We start from the raw sequence: 20852 nt of genomic DNA on the forward strand, positions 1-20852 counted from the left end.
GCAAACTAATGAACTGGCCTGGACAAAAATTTCTGTAGAAAATAGTCTGATGTTTTGTTCTCAGCCAATCTTGGATATTGTGTATTCCCAGAAAAGTCAATTTACCATAATATGTCTCCTTTTAAATTTTGTGATTAGCGTTAAAAAATCAATTATCCATCCATCTTCTATACCACCTTCCTCATTAGGGTTGCAAGTGTGCTGGAGTCTATCCCAGCTGACTTCAGACAGGAGGCAGGGTACATCCTGGACTAGTCGCCCGCCATACAAATAATTTTCAGTCCACCACTCCCGATAAAATACTTGGCCAAAATAAACTATGGTCAATCACAACACAGTGCCCCAATTATGTGTGAACTGCATATACTGTAAACACTTTGACACAATGAAATGATCAAAATTCTTTGAAAATATTCGATAATAAGAACGCACTAAACCTGATCAAAATGTTTCAAGTACAAACACACTGTATAAAATAAAACTGCTCATTCATGATGAATGCCGAGAATGAACTTTAACACTATCTGACAGTATGATTAAAAAAGGAGGCTGTTTTTTTTTTCTTTTTCAGCCTACCCCCCACATCAGGACAATCACATAAGTCCTTACATGAGCGGGAGCCAGTCTCTTAGCCCTGCCCCACTGACCACGCCCAGGTATTCCCCAATGCCCAGGTCTATGACTGCAGATGATGATTTCACAAGGTAAGTAAAATATCTACTGCATAGGAAAGATAAGTGTTATTAGTTATTTCAAAACACAATTATTTGTGTGATGTTGAGGTCATTTTATTTCTCTCCTAGAGAGCCCAAATTCACTGCCTGACCTCTGTTCGTCCTGGCAACTAGGCTGTGATGTGTGTGCGTGTGTACGTGTATTTGGCAGATGGCAATCAGAATTTTATCTGGCATGTAAACTGAGGTCATATATGTAGACACATGCACATTCACTTTCAGTGCTGCTCTACTGTCTTTAATCCATTTTAATGGAAGGATTACAGCCTATCACAATCCGCGTCACTCAGCTGGCATCACCGTGGTTACCAGAGTATGACTCCTTCCGTCATAATCCTTTTTGCCAATCAGAATGTTTTCAGTATAATAAATCTGATAAGCTGCAGACTGACTGCAGGATGGTCATTTTGATGTCTGCAGTTTTTCTGAGTTTTGTGGTTGTGGCCATTTCATTGTCTTGTTTATCTCATTGACTGTCTTTCTGACTTGATTGTTGTGTAACTACTGTATTTATTTATATTCATCTCCAGTGAATCATCAGATTTTAAAGTGCATCTTTGATTTTAAAGATATCAATTATTAGTATTCTGTATAAAAATGGATGCACACATTTACCTCATTTACTCTTGAACTGGTTGTTTTGAGTGGGGGGGGAAAAAACGCTGCGTAAAAAAAAATCCGACTACTTAATCTGTACCACAGGAAGACAGTATTTTTATGACGCTTACAAAAAATTTATTTCAAAGTGAATTTGCCATACATCTGAATGATATAGTACTGTATTGCCTTATTTGTTCAGACCATTATCGAAGTAGTCACATCGAAATCACAAACAGTTTTCACATATGAGTAGAGAGTTAATAGCAATGTGTCAATGAAGGTTGGCATAAAATATACAGCTCTGGGGGGAAATTCTGAGACCAGTGGAACATTAAACAGTTAAACAAAACAAATTTTTTAAAAAAAGGTCTCAATTGAAGCATCTCAATGAAGATTTGTTGGCATAAACTGGTAATTTTGCAGTGGTCTCTTAATTTTTTTCCAGCACTCTATAGTAAGTAATACTGAACTGTACTATGGTGATATAGTGATGACCTGTGGGTGAATATTTCTTCCTACCGAAATGGCTTTATTGAATTGGTCTTACTGTTATGGTGTGAAGGGTTTCAACTGCATACTATTGCTACAAGAAAATGATACAACACTGACATCTACTGGGCAACATGTAGAGTAATATATTGTCTTCAACTGTAATGCATACTTCTTCACGTCTACATCGACGTAAAAAAATAAAAATAAAATCTGCACACCCCTGTTCAAATTCCAGTTGTTTGTAATATAACAAATGAGACCAAAATTAATCATTTTCCAACTATTTCCAGCATTAATGTGCCCTATATAACATGTGCACCTCAATTAAAACATTATGTCATATTTTAGAGAGGGGAAGTAAAAATAAACAACGGAGATAATGTGGTTGCCCAAGCTCTCACACCCTCTTCGAACTGCGGATGTGGCTGTGTTTATAAATAACCAATTACCTTCAAAACCATGTTAAATGAGAGTCAGCATACATGGCAGCCACAATTTGAAGTGCCTCTGGTTAACTCCAAATAAAGTTTAGATGTTCTAACAGGCTTTTTATACCCACTGTATGTATGTAGGCTTTTATACAGTCAGATTCAAAATTTTCTCTGCTGTTGCCCCTGTTGTCCTCCCTTCTCATCTAATATCCTCGTCTATTAATGGACTGTATATGGTTAATCTAGCTTTAATTTTACATTGCACAAGTTCCAAGATCACCTTTTACCCTGTATATATATTGAATTTGTTTTTTACCAGGGAGCCGAGGCGTGTGACGCTCCAACGAGGGTCTACAGGTCTTGGTTTCAACATTGTTGGAGGGGAAGATGGAGAGGGAATCTTCATCTCCTTCATTCTGGCCGGTGGTCCAGCTGATCTTTGTGGGGAACTCCACAAGGGTGACCGGATCCTCTCAGTATGTTTAACATACTGTATTTCAAGAGTTGTTTATAATACATTTCATTCATACCAAGGTCTGTCTACTGGATATGGATATATGTGTCTGTGGATCTAGGTAAATGGTGTAGACTTGTCTACCGCAACACATGAGCAGGCAGCTGCAGCTCTGAAGAACGCAGGACAAACTGTCACCATTGCAGCACAGTACAGACCAGAAGGTGAGTGGTACCATTCATAGTTCTAGTTGCATGCCAAATGTACAAAACCGTATGAAAATGTAATGTTTTGCTAAGTATGGAGTGTTTTAGTAACGAGGGAATTATAGAAGCAGCTTGCCTGAACTCCAGATGTGTCTTGATATACTGTAGTATATCAACTTGAATCATGCTGGGAGTTACTGTCAAGGCTGTAACCTAGGTAACCATGTTATAACTCATGACTGAGGCTCAGCTAATGAGATGTTGATACAGTGGGGGTCCTAAGAATATCACTTTACATGTACATGCACGCAAGCATACAGTATATCCACACATGCGGTAAAATTGCTCTTGGTCCCCTGACCCTCATAATGGAAATATTTTGTCTCTTGAGCCATTAGGCTTGTATGATTCATTTAGAGAGGTGATTCAGATGTGAAAGATGTTAGTTCGATCTGTAAATCATGTGCACCACTGCATGTCTGTAATAACATTCTTAATATGTTTAGCCCAAGATGAATTAAATTCTATTTGAGTTATTGGTTACTATAGTTCTGCATATACAGACCCTTTCAAAAAATTAGAATACCCAACCAAGTATTGAAGATTCACGTTTTGAAAGTACCATATTTTTATGGAGTTAATGTGACACTCATTTCTTCCTTTTTTTTTTTCCCTACAAAATTTCTTCACAGTATTCAAATTTTTTGAATTCCTGATTTTGTGGGTTTTATGAGCTGGAAGCCCAAATTATGTAAAAATAAAACAAATACACAATTGAAATTGTTTAAATTGTGGTCCCTGAATCTATAATTTATGAAAGTTTAACTTTTTGAATGAAATTATGGAAATAAACTTTTCCATGATATTCAAATTTTTTTGGAAAGGGTCTGTGCACGAGACCTTTCGTCTTTGTATGGAGTCAGAAACCAATTGTCTGTTGAGGTAAATTTTACTTTGTTTCAAAGTAATGTTTTTTTTTTTCAACTTTTCACTTCACTTTATTGATTTCCGGTATTTGTTGTGGACAGTACAGTTCAGTAGTAAGATTGCACTACATAACATTGTGTTAAGTAAAGAATAGCTCGAGAAACACCTTATGGAGACCCTCCCTTATTCAAGGTGAAATGTCTCCTATAAATGTATTTCTTTCAATATTTATTTTTATATGATACCATTCATGCGGCATGATGGATAACTGGATAGTATGTGTGCCTCACAGTTCTGAGGACCCGGGTTCAAATCCAGCGTCGCCTCTGTGGAGTTTGCATGTTCTCCCCATGCCTGCGGGGGTTTTCTCCGGGTACTCCGATTTCCTCCCAAATCCCAAAAACATGTATGGTAGGTTAATTGAAGACTCTAAATTTTGCCTGTGTGAATGTGAGTGTGAATGGTTGTTTGTTTATATGTGCCCAGCGGCACATATGTTTATGGCGACCAGTTCAGCGTGTCACCCGCCTCTCGCCTGAAGATAGCTGGGATAGGCTCCAGCACGGCCGCGACCATAGTGAGGATAAGCGGTACGGAAGATGAATGAAAGAATGATACCATATATTTGCACATAGATTTGCAATTGCTTGTGATATTTATCAGTTATACTGTATAATGTACAAAGTAATTTACTTGAGCAGTTTCTGTGTTTTTTCTTCCTTTTATGTGTCGTGACTCCTGTAGACCTGATTCGTGACTGTTGAATGATCCTAATTCAAGCCTTCTGTCCACGCTGTGTATTGGTCTGTACAATATGTGTGTGCGTGCGTGTGTGTCCGTGGGTGTCCATTTGAGAGCCATGTTTGTCCGGTCCCCGTGGCAATACTGTGCAGCGACCTGTGGTGCGCCCTCTGCTTCCACCACATGCACACGCAAACACACACGTAGGATACTTCCTTCTAATGACCTCCACCATGAGAGAAACAAAGTGTGAGTCACACTGTGTGTGCACACTTACTTGTTTGTGCAGGCATCCTTCTGTTATTTATATTATGAACACTACCTGCTGTTATGAAACACAGAACAGCATGCCACGGATCTAATGTCATCAAAGTGTATGTGCGTTTTTGGGTTTTTTTTTCCCAGCAAAGTTGTGGGTTGTTTTGTACGATAGTAGCTACAGAACCAGATTAGCTGCTCTCTAGTGGTTTGCAAAAAAACAAGTTGTTACTTTGCTCACGAGTTTTCATGCTCGATCAATCACTGGAGTTTGTAGTTGAGAGTCTGAGAGTTACGATGGGAAAACTGCTTTGGTTTACCTTACACCATGAGTAGTTATGCTCCTTGCTCTGCAATTTTACTTTATAGCTGCCTGCCATATTCCCACGAATCTTGTTCGTGTTGCATTCTTCCTTGATAAATACAAAATGTAGCCAAACTTAGTGCAGCATGTATTGCTTCCGTCATGACGTGCTCACAATAGCGTGAGATTTGTCATATACACGCAAGAGTATTGATGAGTTTGGCCGCTGAGACTCAACAAAGCGGGAAACAATCGTAAATACAATTTTGGGCCACAAATTAGTAACGTATAAATGCCATGACATGTCAGGTAGGGGGTTGTGGCCGTGTACAGTGAACACCTCACCTATTCGCTGTTCGGCATCTTATCCTCCGTTATTTGCTGGCAAACTTACCTATTTGCTGTTATTGCGCTCAAGCCGAAGCTGTAACAGTATTGCTTTGTTGCCATCTGGTGGTATCTTGGTGCCAAGGAACTATGTTTAAGTGAGTTGAGGAGCTTTATTTCGGCAAATGGTAAATGGACTACACTTCTATAGCGCTTTAGTTATGCTTTGCCATCCTCTGTGGCATCTTTAGGCAATTATAAACTTTTCTTTTCGGGAGGGCGTCAATTAGGCGCGTTATGGTGTAGTTTGGGATAAAAGTGCCAATTGAGTAAATTTGGAGCCAAGTGGAGCAGTGGCCCACTAGATTCAGCAAATGGTGATGCGATTAATTAATCTGTGTGTGGCAGTTGGGATGCACTTTCTATTTGGCATTACTGCTGCATTTCTGCCACTAAACAGACTGGAGTTCAACAGTATTGCCTGCATGTCATGAATTTTTAATCAAGAGAGTAAGACAAGCAGTATTGCTCAGCCATAGTCAAGGTCTGTGTGACATTCTTGGCATTGTAGTTTATTTCAGAACATTTCCCTGGTAAAGTATTTACCATTTCAATGAATATTTGATCATTAGTGTGTATCTGTTTGTAGTAGTGGATGCTTTGGAAACCTCAAAGTGAAGAGTAGTGACCTTAAAATGTGATCTCCTCCTGTGCGATTTCCTGGTGTGGGCCGACTGTCGTAATGCCTTCTGTTTGACTTCAGTATTAGTCACTACGATTATACACAACTGTCACAGTCATGCACTGTACACACTCTTCTACATGACACACACACACAGAGTCCATGTCTGTCAGCAGCAGTGCTAAGGTGATGCACAGAGGATTATCTCCACTTCTGTTAGTCTGCTCATTACTCTGAGCATGACTACTGTATGTACAGTATTTGTGTGTGTTGGTGTAGGTGTCTGTCTATACGTGTGTGTGGCTGCACCTGCGTGACGTGTAGCAGTTATTAAGTAGATTGATGATTAACTGCAGCATTTACTGTAGCTAGGCTTTCACTCACAAACTTAAAAAAAAAATAGCTGACAAATACATGCAATACATGCATGCTTGGATGTTTACTCTGTTTAATCAATGAAATGTGTGGCTTTCTTCAGTGCCATTTTGTGCTAAAGATTGTTAACGTTTTCATTTTGGAATTTTCAAGCTGCTTGTGTAATGTAACGTTGGTGTTCTTTCATATAAAACACGAGAAATTTGTTTGGATCTGAAAGTGTATGTGGAGCCACCCCCAACACCAGGTTTGTGGGAACAAGAACCGGTTAATAAAAGACAAGGAGATAGATCTAAAATGGAATTACAGTACTGGTGCAATGCACACAATCTGTAGCTTGCACACTTAAGATGCATAATGCAAAAAGGGAGGGGAGAGAACATTGCTCTTCCTGAGGGAATAAAGACTATCAGAGGACCAAAGATCATAGATGTAAATAAAAGAAGGAGAGATGTAAGTATTATGAGCCTCAAAACCATTAGTCTTTGTCATTGTCCGTCCCCCATCGTCCCATCGTTTCCTTCCGTCCTCCACCTCTGACTTATCTGACTGTCCCTCCAGGCTTTTTTTCCCCCCCTCCTTCTGTCTTCGCTTTTTTTGTTCCTTTGTATGTACACCGTGTGCAGAATTATTTGGCGCGAAAGTATTTTGACTGTTATTGAACAGAAGGGTCTGTCACATGTGGGGAGTAGCTGGACCCAAGAGCAGGCGGAGGCAGATGTAAAATGATGAACACTTTATTGAGGAAAGGTTATGGAGGTGGTCCTGGATCTGTTGGCAGGCGGCGGCGTGGACAGGTGGCAGGCAGTGGACAGAACAGGCGGCTGGCTTGGTGGCAGGAATGATGTGAGTCAGGAACACAGGGGAGCACTGAGAACGAGGAGACACAAGAGTTAACAAGGGAACGATATATATATATATATATATATATATATATATATATATATATATATATATATATTATTATTGGTCACTTTTTTATATACTTGTATATCAGTTTCTATCAATGTTATATTGGATCGTTTCGAGTTGTTTATAATTCTCTCTTCAACATAATATAAACATAATAAAAAAGTGAAATGGGAAAATGTGTTTTTCAATGCGTAATAATTCTGCACACCAATTGTTGCCTAATAATGGTCCACATATTGATATTCTCCTCAGAAAGCCTATACCTCATTTTTACTTTGTTAAACATTCTTGTTTGAGGTTTATTAACATTTTGGATTAACCTAAAGCACTGTGGTTGGTGATTTATAAAACTAGTCCTCAAAAATGAGACTTAATTGCCTAATACCTCTGCACATGGTGTATGAGAGATGATGCTTGTTGACTGTGACATTAGTAGTAAGTGATCGAATGAAACTTCTTGTCTCGTGAATTTATGATGATTCAGATGAGCGGAAGGAGATAGATGGATGGATGGATGGATGGTCATGGATGATTGTGTGGGATGAAATTATGGCCAACTTGAAGTTTTTTTACACCATTAATTGCACTATTTTCATGTTAAACATAGTATACTTTAGAGAGGCAGGTATTAGAAAAACAGTTGAAAGATATGTTTGACGAAAACAAAGTAAAAACAAACTAATAATACGATACTTCTTTGACACCACTGGAGAGTGTCATACCGAAGATGAAATATTTCATGCATATTATCCATCATTTTCATTCTATATCAAACCAAGAAGCTGTTTATTTTTAGACAAACATTTGTGAGCAGTGAATTAAAACTCCCCCAAATCAATCAAAAGGAAAATTGCTTGGTCAACCTTCATGTGAATGTGTGTGGGTGTTGACTGATTCCCTGGACCAAAGTAGGGCAGGAGAGCCTGGCATCACGTAGGTTTTCTGCCGCATGAGTGACCTGAGGAAACAGCGCGTGCGTGCGTGTGTGCGCGTGTGCCTTAAAGCAAGCTGTTGTCAGAATGGGAGGAGCAACCACAGTGAAGGAGAGAGCGGACAAGGGGTGCACATTAAAGAGAGAGTTAGCATCTGTTGTTTCTGTAGGAGCTGAGCTGCACTGGAACCATTTTTAGATACACACATTTTTTCTGCATTATCTACACATACATTCCAATCTTTCTACTCAGGCATGCCCATGTGAAAGTGCTCTGAACTGTTTCTTCTTTTTATGCACACTTCTGCTCTATTGCGCCTTTCCTCACATTCACATCCTGGGACTCTACCACTGCTCCATGCACTAACACTGATCTAAAAGCCACCTCATCAGCATCATAGCGCACAGAAGCCAAGCCTGCCATCAGCATGTGAGTACAGCAGAGACAGAGTTGAAAAAGACCAAAGCTAAACTGACTGACTTGTTATCTTCCTGCCTGCAGTTAGTTACGTGCCAACATCTAAAAGAATATCTGTGTTTTACCTTTGCATTTTAATCATGTTGCAGTGAGTTTTAGAATTTTAGCAGACAGTGAACATGAATGTCATGTTCATTTCCAACATATTATCTATCATTCCATCTATATCTCTTGTGAGAACACTACCATGACTATGGTCCAGTGACTAAAAACATTGTCTGTGATGTGCAAACATTGTTGGTTGAGTATAACCTTCGCAGTATAAACAGTCCCATTCACAGTAGTTTTTATCTGCGCCACTGGTCCGCTTCTAACGGTACACTACTGCCACACTCATTGCAACATGATCAAGACATTAGCACCTAATTGATAACACTCAGCCTCTTAAAACATAATGATTAGACCGCATCTGACTGTCTCCGAGTTGATTTCATGAATTTATTAGCGTCAGTGTTGTCTCTCCTCTGCACACACACCCAAACATTGAGCAACAATTACAATCTTCGTTCGACTACTGACCAACCATGATTCTCTTTTGTTTAGAAAGTTTTGTTTTTTGTGATTTTGCTGCAATGCATTACATATGTCATCCTACATTACTTTCTCACTTTGATCTATTTTGTCTCTCCCATGAGTACCTTTCTCTCCGTCTTGCATTTAAATCCCATGATACTGTTTTGAGGCAACATGCTCTTGAGATAGCAGATAATGTGTGTAAATTCCATGATGTGAAGAAAAAAAATATGCTAATCTCACTATTTACATCCAGATTACATTTTATGATGGCGTTCAATTGGAGGTGATAGACAGAGGTCAATGATGGTAGTAATTTGATTCCTAGTTAAAGGTCATTTTAGTGGCTGTTCTGCATCTAATTCATGCTTCTATTGTTATGCTCCTTGCATGGAATATTCAGCATAAATTTTAACAATGAATCTCCATCTTCTTTCAAATGTATCAAGAGGCTGATTTTGTGTGTATGAAGGAAAAGAAATACACCAATAGGAAAGTTCTGGGTATCTTTGGTGAGTGTGTGCGGGTGCGCTTGTGTGTGTGTGTTTCTTGTTAGGTGTGTACCTCAAATGTAATTGAATTAGGCAGGTTTGATTAGATTCTGTACACCGTAATGGTTCTGGAACATACATACAGCCCCATTTGTCAGAAAGTCTTTTTGCAGGATTTTTTTCACAGTGACATTGTGACCTGTGATGTTTTTCATATGTGATCAAATATATTTTACAGTTCTGAAGATACACACGCAACAAAAACAAGAGCTTCACTTACAACATAAAGCAATAGAAACATTACAACGTTGTTTTTGTTTGTTTGTTTAGAATTCGCTGCTCTTTGCCTTGATTGGCCAACTGGTAGCTCACTTGCAATTTATTGCTTGACAGTCAGCTTGGATTGGGAAACCTTTGCTCAGTGCTGTTTGAAATAGTATTCTTGTGTCATCAGGGAACACAGTTATATCGATTAGAGGGGGAAATGATACATTTTTGATTTTATGTGTGTTATAATGAATGAAAAGGTAGGTTTATTCCAGTGGGGTAGGTTTATTTCATTTTAGACTATAGGCGAAAGTGACCCAAAAGATTGCTGCACCAATGATGTCACTCCAATGCTGTGCGGCTTGAACATCACTGTGGGTAATCAGTATGCATGTATAATATGTTCAACGCAGACATGTACAACATTAGACAGCTGAATTTGTCTGTGTCTAGCTGTGATACATGACATCCCATGTTCTGATTATTACACATATATTAATACAGTACAGTTTGACGCCTCAACAACTAATCTTTGTTAAAACAGACCATTTTTTCCAAGACAATTTAATAATTTTGCAAATAAAAAACTGCTAAAGAAAGCAAACAAGATTCCTGAAATTCTCCTAATTAAAAAAAAAAAAAAAAGACTGACCTGGGAAACTAAAACAATACTTTAGTCATTTAGCTGATTATATAATGTATCTGTGATTTATATATATATATATATATATATATATATATATAAATCTATGTATATATGTATAATATATATATATATATATATATATATATATATATATATATATTATTGGTTTTATAAATTGTAGAGGCTGAAATGTATTTATATAGTCATATTTAGTTTTCTACAAACTCTAGCAGAATTCTATTGTGATATTTATTTGGTATTATTGCTCTTGACAGGGGTATTACAGTGTAATTTACTCTTCTGTTCGTCATTTAAGCATGTTTGTGTAAGTTTGTATAAAATAAAACTTTCCTATGGGTGAGGTGTGATGTAGTAAAAGTTGTGCCTTATTATGCTGTGTAGAACCCAGTTGAAGTGTGTGGAATCAATCTTCTTAAGGAAATGCAGGTGTACATCCCATTTCTGATTGACTGGTTTTACCAAACTTCTCAAGCAGAATCCCAAGAGATATTACTTCTGCTTATTAATTTTTTTTTATCTTATTTCTGTATGCGTGTGTATGTGTGTGTGCAGAATACAGTCGTTTCGAGGCAAAGATCCATGACCTGAGGGAACAGATGATGACCAGCAGTGTCAGTTCCAGCTCAACGTCACTCCGATCCACTCAAAAACGCACACTTTACGTCAGGTAATGCTAGACATACCAGGAAACACAATAGACAGAGGTTGGTGTTTGTTTCATGTCCCTCTCTGTGACCTTATCGTGCATGTCATCGACGAGTAACCTGCAAATAAGGTGTGGGTTTTGTATTTGACATTTTTTTTTTTTTTATTCATGGCAGGTTTGGGTCAAAAAACAACAATGTTGTAAAACATTTGAATGATGATGTAGTAGTTGTTTATTGTGTCCCAAATGTCCCTGAAGCACTGTATACAGTATGCATTTCTGCGCAAGAAAGTAGCTGGTGATTGGTTGTGAGGCACGAAGTGGGTGCGTGCGTATGGCATGGTATGAGAGCAAAGGCAGAGAAGATTTGTTTGGGCTACAATGTTTTCACACTTTAATCCTTACTTATGCTGTTTGATCATCGTAACAGCATGCAGTAAGTGGGTTTAAAAAGTAATTACATGAACACCCATCCAAAAGTATTGAAGAAGCGAAGCCAATTCCTTAATTTTTGTTGTGGACTGCATATGTGTGGGTTTGACATCATAAGATGAATAAGAGACATTTTAACTTTTATTTCCAGGTGTTTACATCTATGTGATACACAACTTTAAGCGGGTTACACGCATACCGAAAGCGGAACTGTTGATTTATAATCTTGTGATGTCAAAGCCAAAGGTTTTCAGTCCACACCAAAGATAAAGGCCTCACTGTTCCGTTACCTTTGGATCAGAGTGTAACTGCAGTATGTAGGTCGATGGATATTAAAATTCAAGCAACATCCAATGTTTTTCTTTTGTTTTGTTTTTTTCTTGAAAACAACGTTAAATTGGATGTATTTAGTTGTGGGTTCAGACTGGATCTCCGATCTTATTTGTGCGCCTCGGGTAGAGTTCCCGCACTAATAGTTCAATTCTGCGGGTTGTGGAGTGGATGCAGTATTAAATATCAACCGGTTGGGTCGGAGCCGGAGCTACCAAAATAGATCTGTGTAGCAATCTACTGTGACACCACTATAATAGTAGGTTTAAATATACTATAATCAATGAACCCTCTCTGGACTGCATTGGTGTCTGGGACTGAGAGAGAAGTTAACTAATTTAAAATTTGCCATCACAATGATGTTTGTCAAAATGTTGGTCATAAATTTTATATGAGCATGCTCATGTTCTCCTTAGAATTTGACATGGCATAATATAAATATAGCACAAAAAGGAAGGAAATTTGTGTTTGGCAGATTGTTTCTTTGTTGTCACAATGCTTCTTGGCAATTTAGCTTATACTGTAGGTAAGCCTGTTTATACCGATAACCCTTTTCAATGGAGCCCTATTTGCAAGGAACATGCATCTGTGGGATAAGCAGCAGAGCTGGGTATGTTTATTTATTTATTTATTTATTTATTTAGGCAATTGTAAAACGATTCTCATTTTGGATGCCAACCCGCTGTAGACAGCAGAGTAAAACAAAGCAAAATAAAAGCAAACACAAATACATAATGTGTGTGGATTGTGCCCCTGAAATATTTGCCAAATCTTTCTCTGCCAATGGAAAACGGCGTATTTTACTGTTGTCATTGTCTCTTGTTTGACTTTTGCTGGATTGGATGATTTAAGTTAGAAGAAAGAAGACATATTTTCAGTTTAACAATTTATCAGTAGCCTTAATGCTTCTTTATACTCGCGCGGACGGCGACCGCGCTGACGTCACTGTGGCTGTCCCGCGCGTAGTTTGCCTTTATACTCGAGCGCAACCCACGGGCGCAGTTTTGAAAATGTACTGCAGTTCACCTCCAAGTCGGGGGTGTCGCTACAGCTGGTATTGGCTAGGACACCACCGGGTGGAGTTTCCTCTGCATTTTTGGGCCATGTCCGGTAGCCGTTTTTACTTTCCTTTCAGTAACAAGGAACAAAGCAACAAAAATGCCGATCGTGGAACAGTGTCTGCTAGAACAAATTGACCGAGATGACCAGATGATACGTTTAATTATGCTGTAAAATCGAACGAGAAGGCGGCAGCATAGATGGCATGTAGAACCAAGGGCCACGCTGAGTACTTCATCGCAGCATGTGACTAAAACGGACCAATCACGAGCGATGATCTCCGCGGCGTTCGACGCGCAGCAACAATTTTTGCCGTGTGTGCGTCAAGCTACCCAGAGGGGCCGCGTGGGCCAATTCGTCGGTCACGTGATGCAATGCGGGCGTTGTCGGCCGCGCGACCGCAGGAGTATAAAGAGGCCTTTAGTAATGTATGAAATAACCATACACAGTCACAACTGGCTGGCACTTCCTCGTGTTGATGGTCACCACACTGGTCACACGCTACTGTAGGATGGCATCCCATTCTTCAACCAACAATTGTCACAAATCAGCCAACATTGTTGTGTTGGGAACAGCACGTCCAAGCTGATCCCACAAGTGTTCAATGGGGTTAAGGTCCGGCAGACCATTCCATCCACTCCATTCCCAAAATAAACCCACATAATATTCCAGTGTATTCACGGAGTCAGACTACATTTACTTCTTCAAAACGACAATAGTTACTTTTGAGTCATCAATATTTCTCGCCAAGTACTAATTTATGGCTGAGCGATTGGGAGGTGATTCCTTATTATACAATACACAATGACGGTACAGTACCATAAAAGTGCAAAGAAATGCACTATTTCACTGTCGCCACACTATTTTTGTTATTTTCCTTAGTATAAATTTGATTGTTGTTACTTTTTTATTTACACATTAAGATTACAGTTTTACAGACGTGTTAAGCACGCATTGCATTGTGGGTTAATTATTCATAACGAAATGCGTGGTCATAAATCGTCATACAATAAGGACTGACTCACGGAAGGACTTACAATACTTTAATAATATTGACAATGAAAAGTGAGAACTTTCAAGTTCGTCTGTAGTCCGAACTGTGAGCTGGTTTAACGCGCTGCACGGCTGACATCACAGAAGTGCGTGCTTCTCCCCCCGTCAATCACCAACAGCTTTGCTAGTTAAACAGTTGCATAATCTTGTCATCATTTCTCGCATTAAAATTACGATGGTGGGTAAGGTGGCTTCAACTACACTAATATTTAAGTTATTGCTCCTTGTTGATGACATCATTCTGTAACTTGTGCGGCGTATATTACAAAGTAATGGTTTCGGTTAAGCTAATGCTTTTTTTTTTTGTATGTGCATAAGTGATATTCCTGCCACTTGGCAGCTGCTGAAAGTAACTCAAAAGTTACTTTTTTCTAACTTAGTTACTTTTGAAATCAAGTAATCAGTAAAGTTAGTTACTTTTAAGCTCAAGTAATCAGTAAAGTAACAAAGTGACTTTTTCAAGGTAACTGTGGCAACTGCATCCTGCACACCTCTACTGCAAATATCTAGAAGGCAGTCTCTGGTACCTAAGTGCGCAAGAAGAAACTATTATTGGGGTGTGGTCTTCTTGGAGCGCCCACTTTGCAGCCTTTCTCTGACATTTCTCATAATGTGTAACTTGGCCTTCAGTTTGGAGAAGGTCTCACTGCAAATAATGCCACAACTTGCAGCTTGAAGCTGCCCTATCGCACAATCCTATCAAGAGCAGTCAAATGTGGCATGCAGATTCTTGGAGCAGACACCTACTGAGTATTGTTAGCAGGGCCAGTGCGATTTTCTTTATAAATATGGCACAATTTAAAAGGATAATAAATGGAAAATAGTACTAAAATAGATTTAGCAGTGTGTTAATTCAAGGAAAAATGGTAGTAATGGTGAGAATTTTGAAACTGTGAAACTGTACATGCCATAAATGTGTGTGTTTTATGGTACAGTGAAAACAGAGGAGGGAGCTTCAAACAGTCGCCAGAACTGCACAGGTTTCTGCAAAACATGCACTATCAGAGGTCATCAGCGACTAGTCGACATTGACTCGACTTTCATCACATTTGTGTCGACTTAAAACTCTGAAGACATGCAACTCCTAGTTCACAGTTGAGCTTGAAACATTCCTGAGAACTGTCTTTGTTTCCACCACTTGAACAATTTCCCACAACATGCACCTATTGGTCTTTCAAGGGTCATGGAGGAATCTCAAAACAGTAAAAAAAAAAAAAAAACGGCATCATGGTGATACTTAACATGAGGAACAGAATACCTAGAGGTCAGAGGGTGCCTTGACACAGTTGCGAGATCTCCAAAAACAAGTACCTGCCATGTAGCAAAATAAAAATAAAAAATCTAAATATCGATTTATTCAATCAAGAGCTATAAAAAGGGGGTCATAAACTATCTGAACTGATATTTCAGTGGTTGAGGTTATGGAAGAGATAAACTTTGAAAGAAAAAAATTGACAAGGTGTTGTTTTTGTCCAAAAACAAGTGATGTAGAACCTTAAAAAAAAAAAACGTTCCATCTCCTTCTAAACATTGATTAAGGATTAATCATCCATATATTATTGTCAGACAGGCTATTAATACATTTTGAAAATATTTTTAGATCATAATTTGATATAGACAATTATTATGAGGATATTATTGGCCTGGGTCAAAATTTACATGGAAGATACTAGTATGTGTACATGAAAATATACCGGTATATGAGGGTTATACTGTAAATTTGTTATCGTGAGTGGGTTTGGGTTACTGCACATGGGATATACTGTATTGTAAAGTTAAACTGCTGGTTGTGCAAAATTGTGTTGACCGAAAAAGCGGTTTCAAATTTGTTCATGTATTCCTGTTGAACATTGCTGCGATCGATGTGTTTCTTGATCTTGATGTAATTCGATCAGAGAAATTCCTCTATGGGCTTTTAAATTACTAGAATATTAATTGGCTGAAAGTTATATTGACATTGGCCTTAATTATAAAACAAGCATCAATCAATATAACATTTAATTAAGTGATAATTTTAATTTTCGAATGGGGACATCATCAATAACCCTTGATAGAGTACATCTTGTAACCTTGAGCAGGCTAACAAAATGTTAAAGCCATTGTACACTACATTTTTTAAAATATCAGCTTAACAAGCACACTGCTTTATCTGCCAACTCTTCAATTTTTTTTCATTTTAATTTAATTTCCTTTACTTATAATAGTCCCTCAAGAGGAAATCAATTTACACTCTGCTTATATTTGCACAAAATCACACACATGCAGGCATGCAAGAAGAAATGTCAGTCAAAGGGTCACACAAAAAGTGTGTGCATCTCCCAGTCTGGACGGTGCCTTGCTCAAGGACACCCTCGACAGTAGACAGCAAGAAGACTAGTGTTTCTCTAACAACTAGTTGCCATTTTTACATTTTTCCACAGTGGGATTGAACCGTGGCCCTGGGGCTCCCAAATCCGAGTCCTTGCAGACGAGCTAATGCAACCCCTTATGATTAATATTTCATCCAAAATCCTTAAAATATATGGGGATTTTTAAATATTGGTAGTCTCAACCTACCTCTGTGTCTGTCTCCCTCTTGATTTCCCCCTCTCCGTCTCTGCACTGCTTTATTGATGAAGGCAGTGGGGACTTTAGGGAATGCTTGTTATTTCAGCTCTATTTCACACTTACACACACACTGCTGCCCTATTTTATCAGGTTGTTTCCCTGCGGACGGGTTTGGAATTCTGTGGTGGGTCACAAAGACAGATCATCATTCAGCCATGCACACATATACACACAAACTATTGACACACAGCATCATAGTGACACACAAGGACAGATGTTGTATTTCTCTAAATTTCGTCTCTTTCATGTTATCATTTAAAATATTCTTGCTAGACTTTACACCGATTTTAACGGGCTGATCGGTATCGGCTAATATTTAGCATTTTATGCTGATCGGCTTTGTCATAATTCGCCGATCATTGATCGCCTCCGCAAAAGACATTTACTCCGCGTCACCACGTGCACAGTATATTTGAATCCAAAAGCTAGTTTTATTTTTAGCCTTGTCGCGTGTCTTTTGACATAGTACTGTAAATATCTGACAGCCAATGAAGTTATTTAAAAAAATAAATTAAAAAAAAAAAAAAAAAAACATGTCGGCGGTGTGGGACAGACAACACGTCTGAGACAGGCAACATGTAATGCCCGGATCAAACTATGACAAATTTGCTCTTTCACGATTGCACTGTCAGACTACTGCAATAAAATCTTGTATTTAAGTACACAAGTATATACAGTAAATGAACAGGTCATTTAAATAACACATTCCTCCATCTTGTGATCAAATCAGTGATCGGTTATCGTTTTTTCTTAAATTGTTGATCGGCCCCAAAAATCTTGATTCTTGCAAAAAGTAACCACTGATGTTTTGCTGCTAAAGGTACAGTGTCTCTCCAATTATGTACTGTGTCTCCGTTTCTGCTATTGTAATGTTAAGCTGCTGGTTGTGTAAAACAGTGTCAACCAAAATAAAAACCGTTTCAAATTTGATTATGTATTCCTTGCAGAGTGCTGTTTGACTATGACGGCAGCGCATCAGACTTGAGCACCCCAAATCAGGCTCTGCCCTTCCATTTTGGAGACATCCTCCATGTAAGCAGTGCAGGGGAAGAAGAGTGGTGGTCTGCGCGTCACCTCAGCCCCCCACCCCCAAACTGCCCAGAGGTTGGAGTCATACCCAGCCGTAGAAGGTTGGTTTAGAGTGTATGAAATGTGGCCATGGGGCGAATGTCGGTGACTTGATGATGAGTTCCTGGATATTGTGTCGACCTAACTGTCGGTCATCCGGCATTCACGGTTCCTACATTACCTGGAAAACCTGAAATTCATTGTTTTTTTTGTTTGTTTGTTTGTTTTTAGCCCTGGAAGACATGGAAAATCCCCGTACAGCATAGTATCGTAATGTGTGAACATGTTCTCCCCCCCCCCCCGTATAATAGCTTGGTGCCCCAAGACCTGAGTGTATTTAATCCTTGATCAATAGTGATTAGATCAGTCCTGGTATGATCAATCTATAACAAAAATGATTTTCTATATGTTTTTCCTCACGTAGGTGATGATTTAAGTTCTGTTACCACTTAAAGGGTTGGAGTGTTGATGTAGTAGGTGGATGACTGAAAAGCACATTTGTGTTAAAATGACAGCGTATAAAAAGTAAAGGAGCATTTGAAAGAGACCGGAGGTGTGGGAGTGAGTGAGTGGAGTGAGCTTCTGGCATATGAGGGTTTGGATGACGACATAGTCAGAACTGTGCATGGTGATTATGAATAGTCTATATGATATATGTCATATTTATCTACTGTAGAAATATCGTGAGCATTCTAATGGAGGATATACAACGTTGTTAAGTCAGAGGTGTATGTTCCTGGTCAAGGTTGATGTTCCACCTCCTTTTTCACAGGGCAGAGAAAAAGGAGAGGTCAAGGTTAAAGACAGTCTATGTGACGAAGACTCAGGATAGATCGGTGAGTAGCAACTTATAAAATACACCTTGAAATTGTAGTGTAATGCAGAATGTCAAAACAGTCATGGGATGCTATCCACCAGTAAAACCATAGCTGGTTTTCTAATTTAAACACAAACAGGCTGTGAAATGTTGACAGAATAGTTCAAGTTCATGGGTGAAGCGCCTTAATGCTTTAATTAAAGTGACTTTAACCCAATTTTTTTAGATGATGATGTGATGACTAGCTGTGACCCCCCGTCTAGCACGAGCTATTGATATCTCTGATGTCACCTCTCTTTCACACCATCCCCCTGTCTTCCTCACACCTTGTCAAACAACAACTGCTTCATGAAGGGCAGCTAATGAAAAAAACACCACACTGCCTGTCATGGTCTATGTTTTGGTCTGGGTTGTGTTTGGTTTTGTTTCATGTTTTCCTGTGTTCCATGTTTTTCATGTCTTGTGTGCTCATTTAGTTATTGTGTCCACCTGTTCTCATCAACCTTCTACCTTGTGTCAACCAATCAGCTCCCTCCAGCCACTCGTGTCTTGTCCAGGTGTTCCTCGTTGCCTCGTCAATCTGTTTGTATTTAGTTCCTTAGTTTCTTTTAGTTCTTGTCGGTTCATTGTCATTGTCTCTGTCTGTGCCACATCTTAGTTACCAGTCATGTTTTGTTTCCAGTTTTAGGTTTATTCAAGTGTTTCTTTGTTACTTTGGTTATCTGTTTTGGGACTTTTAGTTTGCTTCATTCATGTTCCTTCTTTGCCTTTTTTTTGGAAATTAAATATAATTTTTTGAGACGCCTGCACTCCTGCCTTGTCTCCCTGCTTCCCTGCACTTGGGTCCTCCACGTTTTTGCCTTGCCTTCCTCGCCTTCGAAAACCCTAACCGTGACACTCCCATCCCTTCAGTTAGTGTGTGCATGTCTGTTTGCAAGACAGAGAAAGAGAGCACTGTATAGGGATTCTTCGCATGACATTGTCAACTATTGTGATAATCCACTAAATCTCTTTCTTTCTGTGGTTCTCTGTGCAGGGTCAAGATGAAAGGGGTAAGTAAATACATTAAAAGTGACCCCTGCTGGCCAATGTATAGATTATTAATTCCGAAAACGCTATTATGAGTTAGTTATTGGCACACTTGCTATGAACAATAATGAATTACAGAAGGTGGATGTTTTCTCTGTTATGAGAGTGAACTAAAATGGATGTCTGTGTTCTATTCAGTGTGGGGTCCAGGGGGAGATACCGTGTGTGTGTGTGTGTGTGTGTGTGTGTGTGTGTGTGTGTGTGTGCATGCCTGCGCAGAGGTGGGTAGAGTAGCCAAATATTGTACTCGAGTACTGTTAATTAAGAATAATATGACAAGTAAAATTAAAAAGTAGTCCTCCAAATAATTACTAGATTAGGAGTAACCATTCAATGTAAAAAACTACTCAAATGCTGAGTAACTGGTGAGTAACTTCTTGTTTATATATTTTTTTAATTGGCATGCCCATCAAATATGCATATACAGTAACAGAGAAGAACTCCAACTGGTCACAGGCACTGCAATTTGCATTTACAAATGACCTGCTGATTTTATTCCTCAGAGCATTACGTTTTGCAAATGTGCAATTGTTTCTCAAGTTCAAATTGAAGTTTTTGTAGGCTGAAATGTTGACATTTTTAGGCAGACACAGATTTGTAGTCCATCTGTAACTTACATTTAGATTTCTGACATGTTCACATGAATAAGTCACTTTGAAAACATTGCTTGTGTGTGGGGCCGCAGAGACTGTGCGGTCATGTGACTGCCTGGCTCCATTTGATTGTTCAAATGAAGTCAAATGTCGTTAGTAGTGGGATTGGTGAAACAGTAGTGACAAAAGTCTGTCTGACAAAAAAGAATAGATAATAGCGAGCAGAATGTAGCTCAGTGTGATCGAGTAAAAGTAATGTTTCTTCTTAAAAAAATATATTCAAAAAGTATGTTTCATTAAAGCTAACTACTCTGTCTATTACAATTCTTCCATAAGGTTTCCAAAGTACTTGTAACAGTTTAACGGAG

At 38.8% G+C, this 20852-nt stretch overlaps 1 protein-coding gene across 13 annotated transcripts in view; it reads left to right on the top strand.

Moving 5' to 3' along the window:
- The window catches only part of LOC133481290 (discs large homolog 1-like protein), a 128123-nt gene that overhangs the window by 92375 nt on the left and 14896 nt on the right, over positions 1–20852 (top strand). For 12 of the 13 annotated variants that reach the window (XM_061780474.1, XM_061780476.1, XM_061780475.1 and 9 more), the window contains 7 exons: positions 572–704; positions 2577–2733; positions 2833–2935; positions 11343–11457; positions 17865–18047; positions 18758–18821; positions 19839–19854. In XM_061780474.1, the coding sequence (XP_061636458.1) occupies positions 572–704; positions 2577–2733; positions 2833–2935; positions 11343–11457; positions 17865–18047; positions 18758–18821; positions 19839–19854 (771 nt within the window). Of the gene's footprint in view, positions 1–571; positions 705–2576; positions 2734–2832; positions 2936–8477; positions 8805–11342; positions 11458–17864; positions 18048–18757; positions 18822–19838; positions 19855–20852 lie in introns of those variants that run through there. The other variant, XM_061780487.1, reaches the window with a different exon arrangement.

The sequence above is a fragment of the Phyllopteryx taeniolatus genome, chromosome 7, assembly GCF_024500385.1.
Source record: "Phyllopteryx taeniolatus isolate TA_2022b chromosome 7, UOR_Ptae_1.2, whole genome shotgun sequence".
NCBI lineage: Eukaryota > Metazoa > Chordata > Actinopteri > Syngnathiformes > Syngnathidae > Phyllopteryx > Phyllopteryx taeniolatus.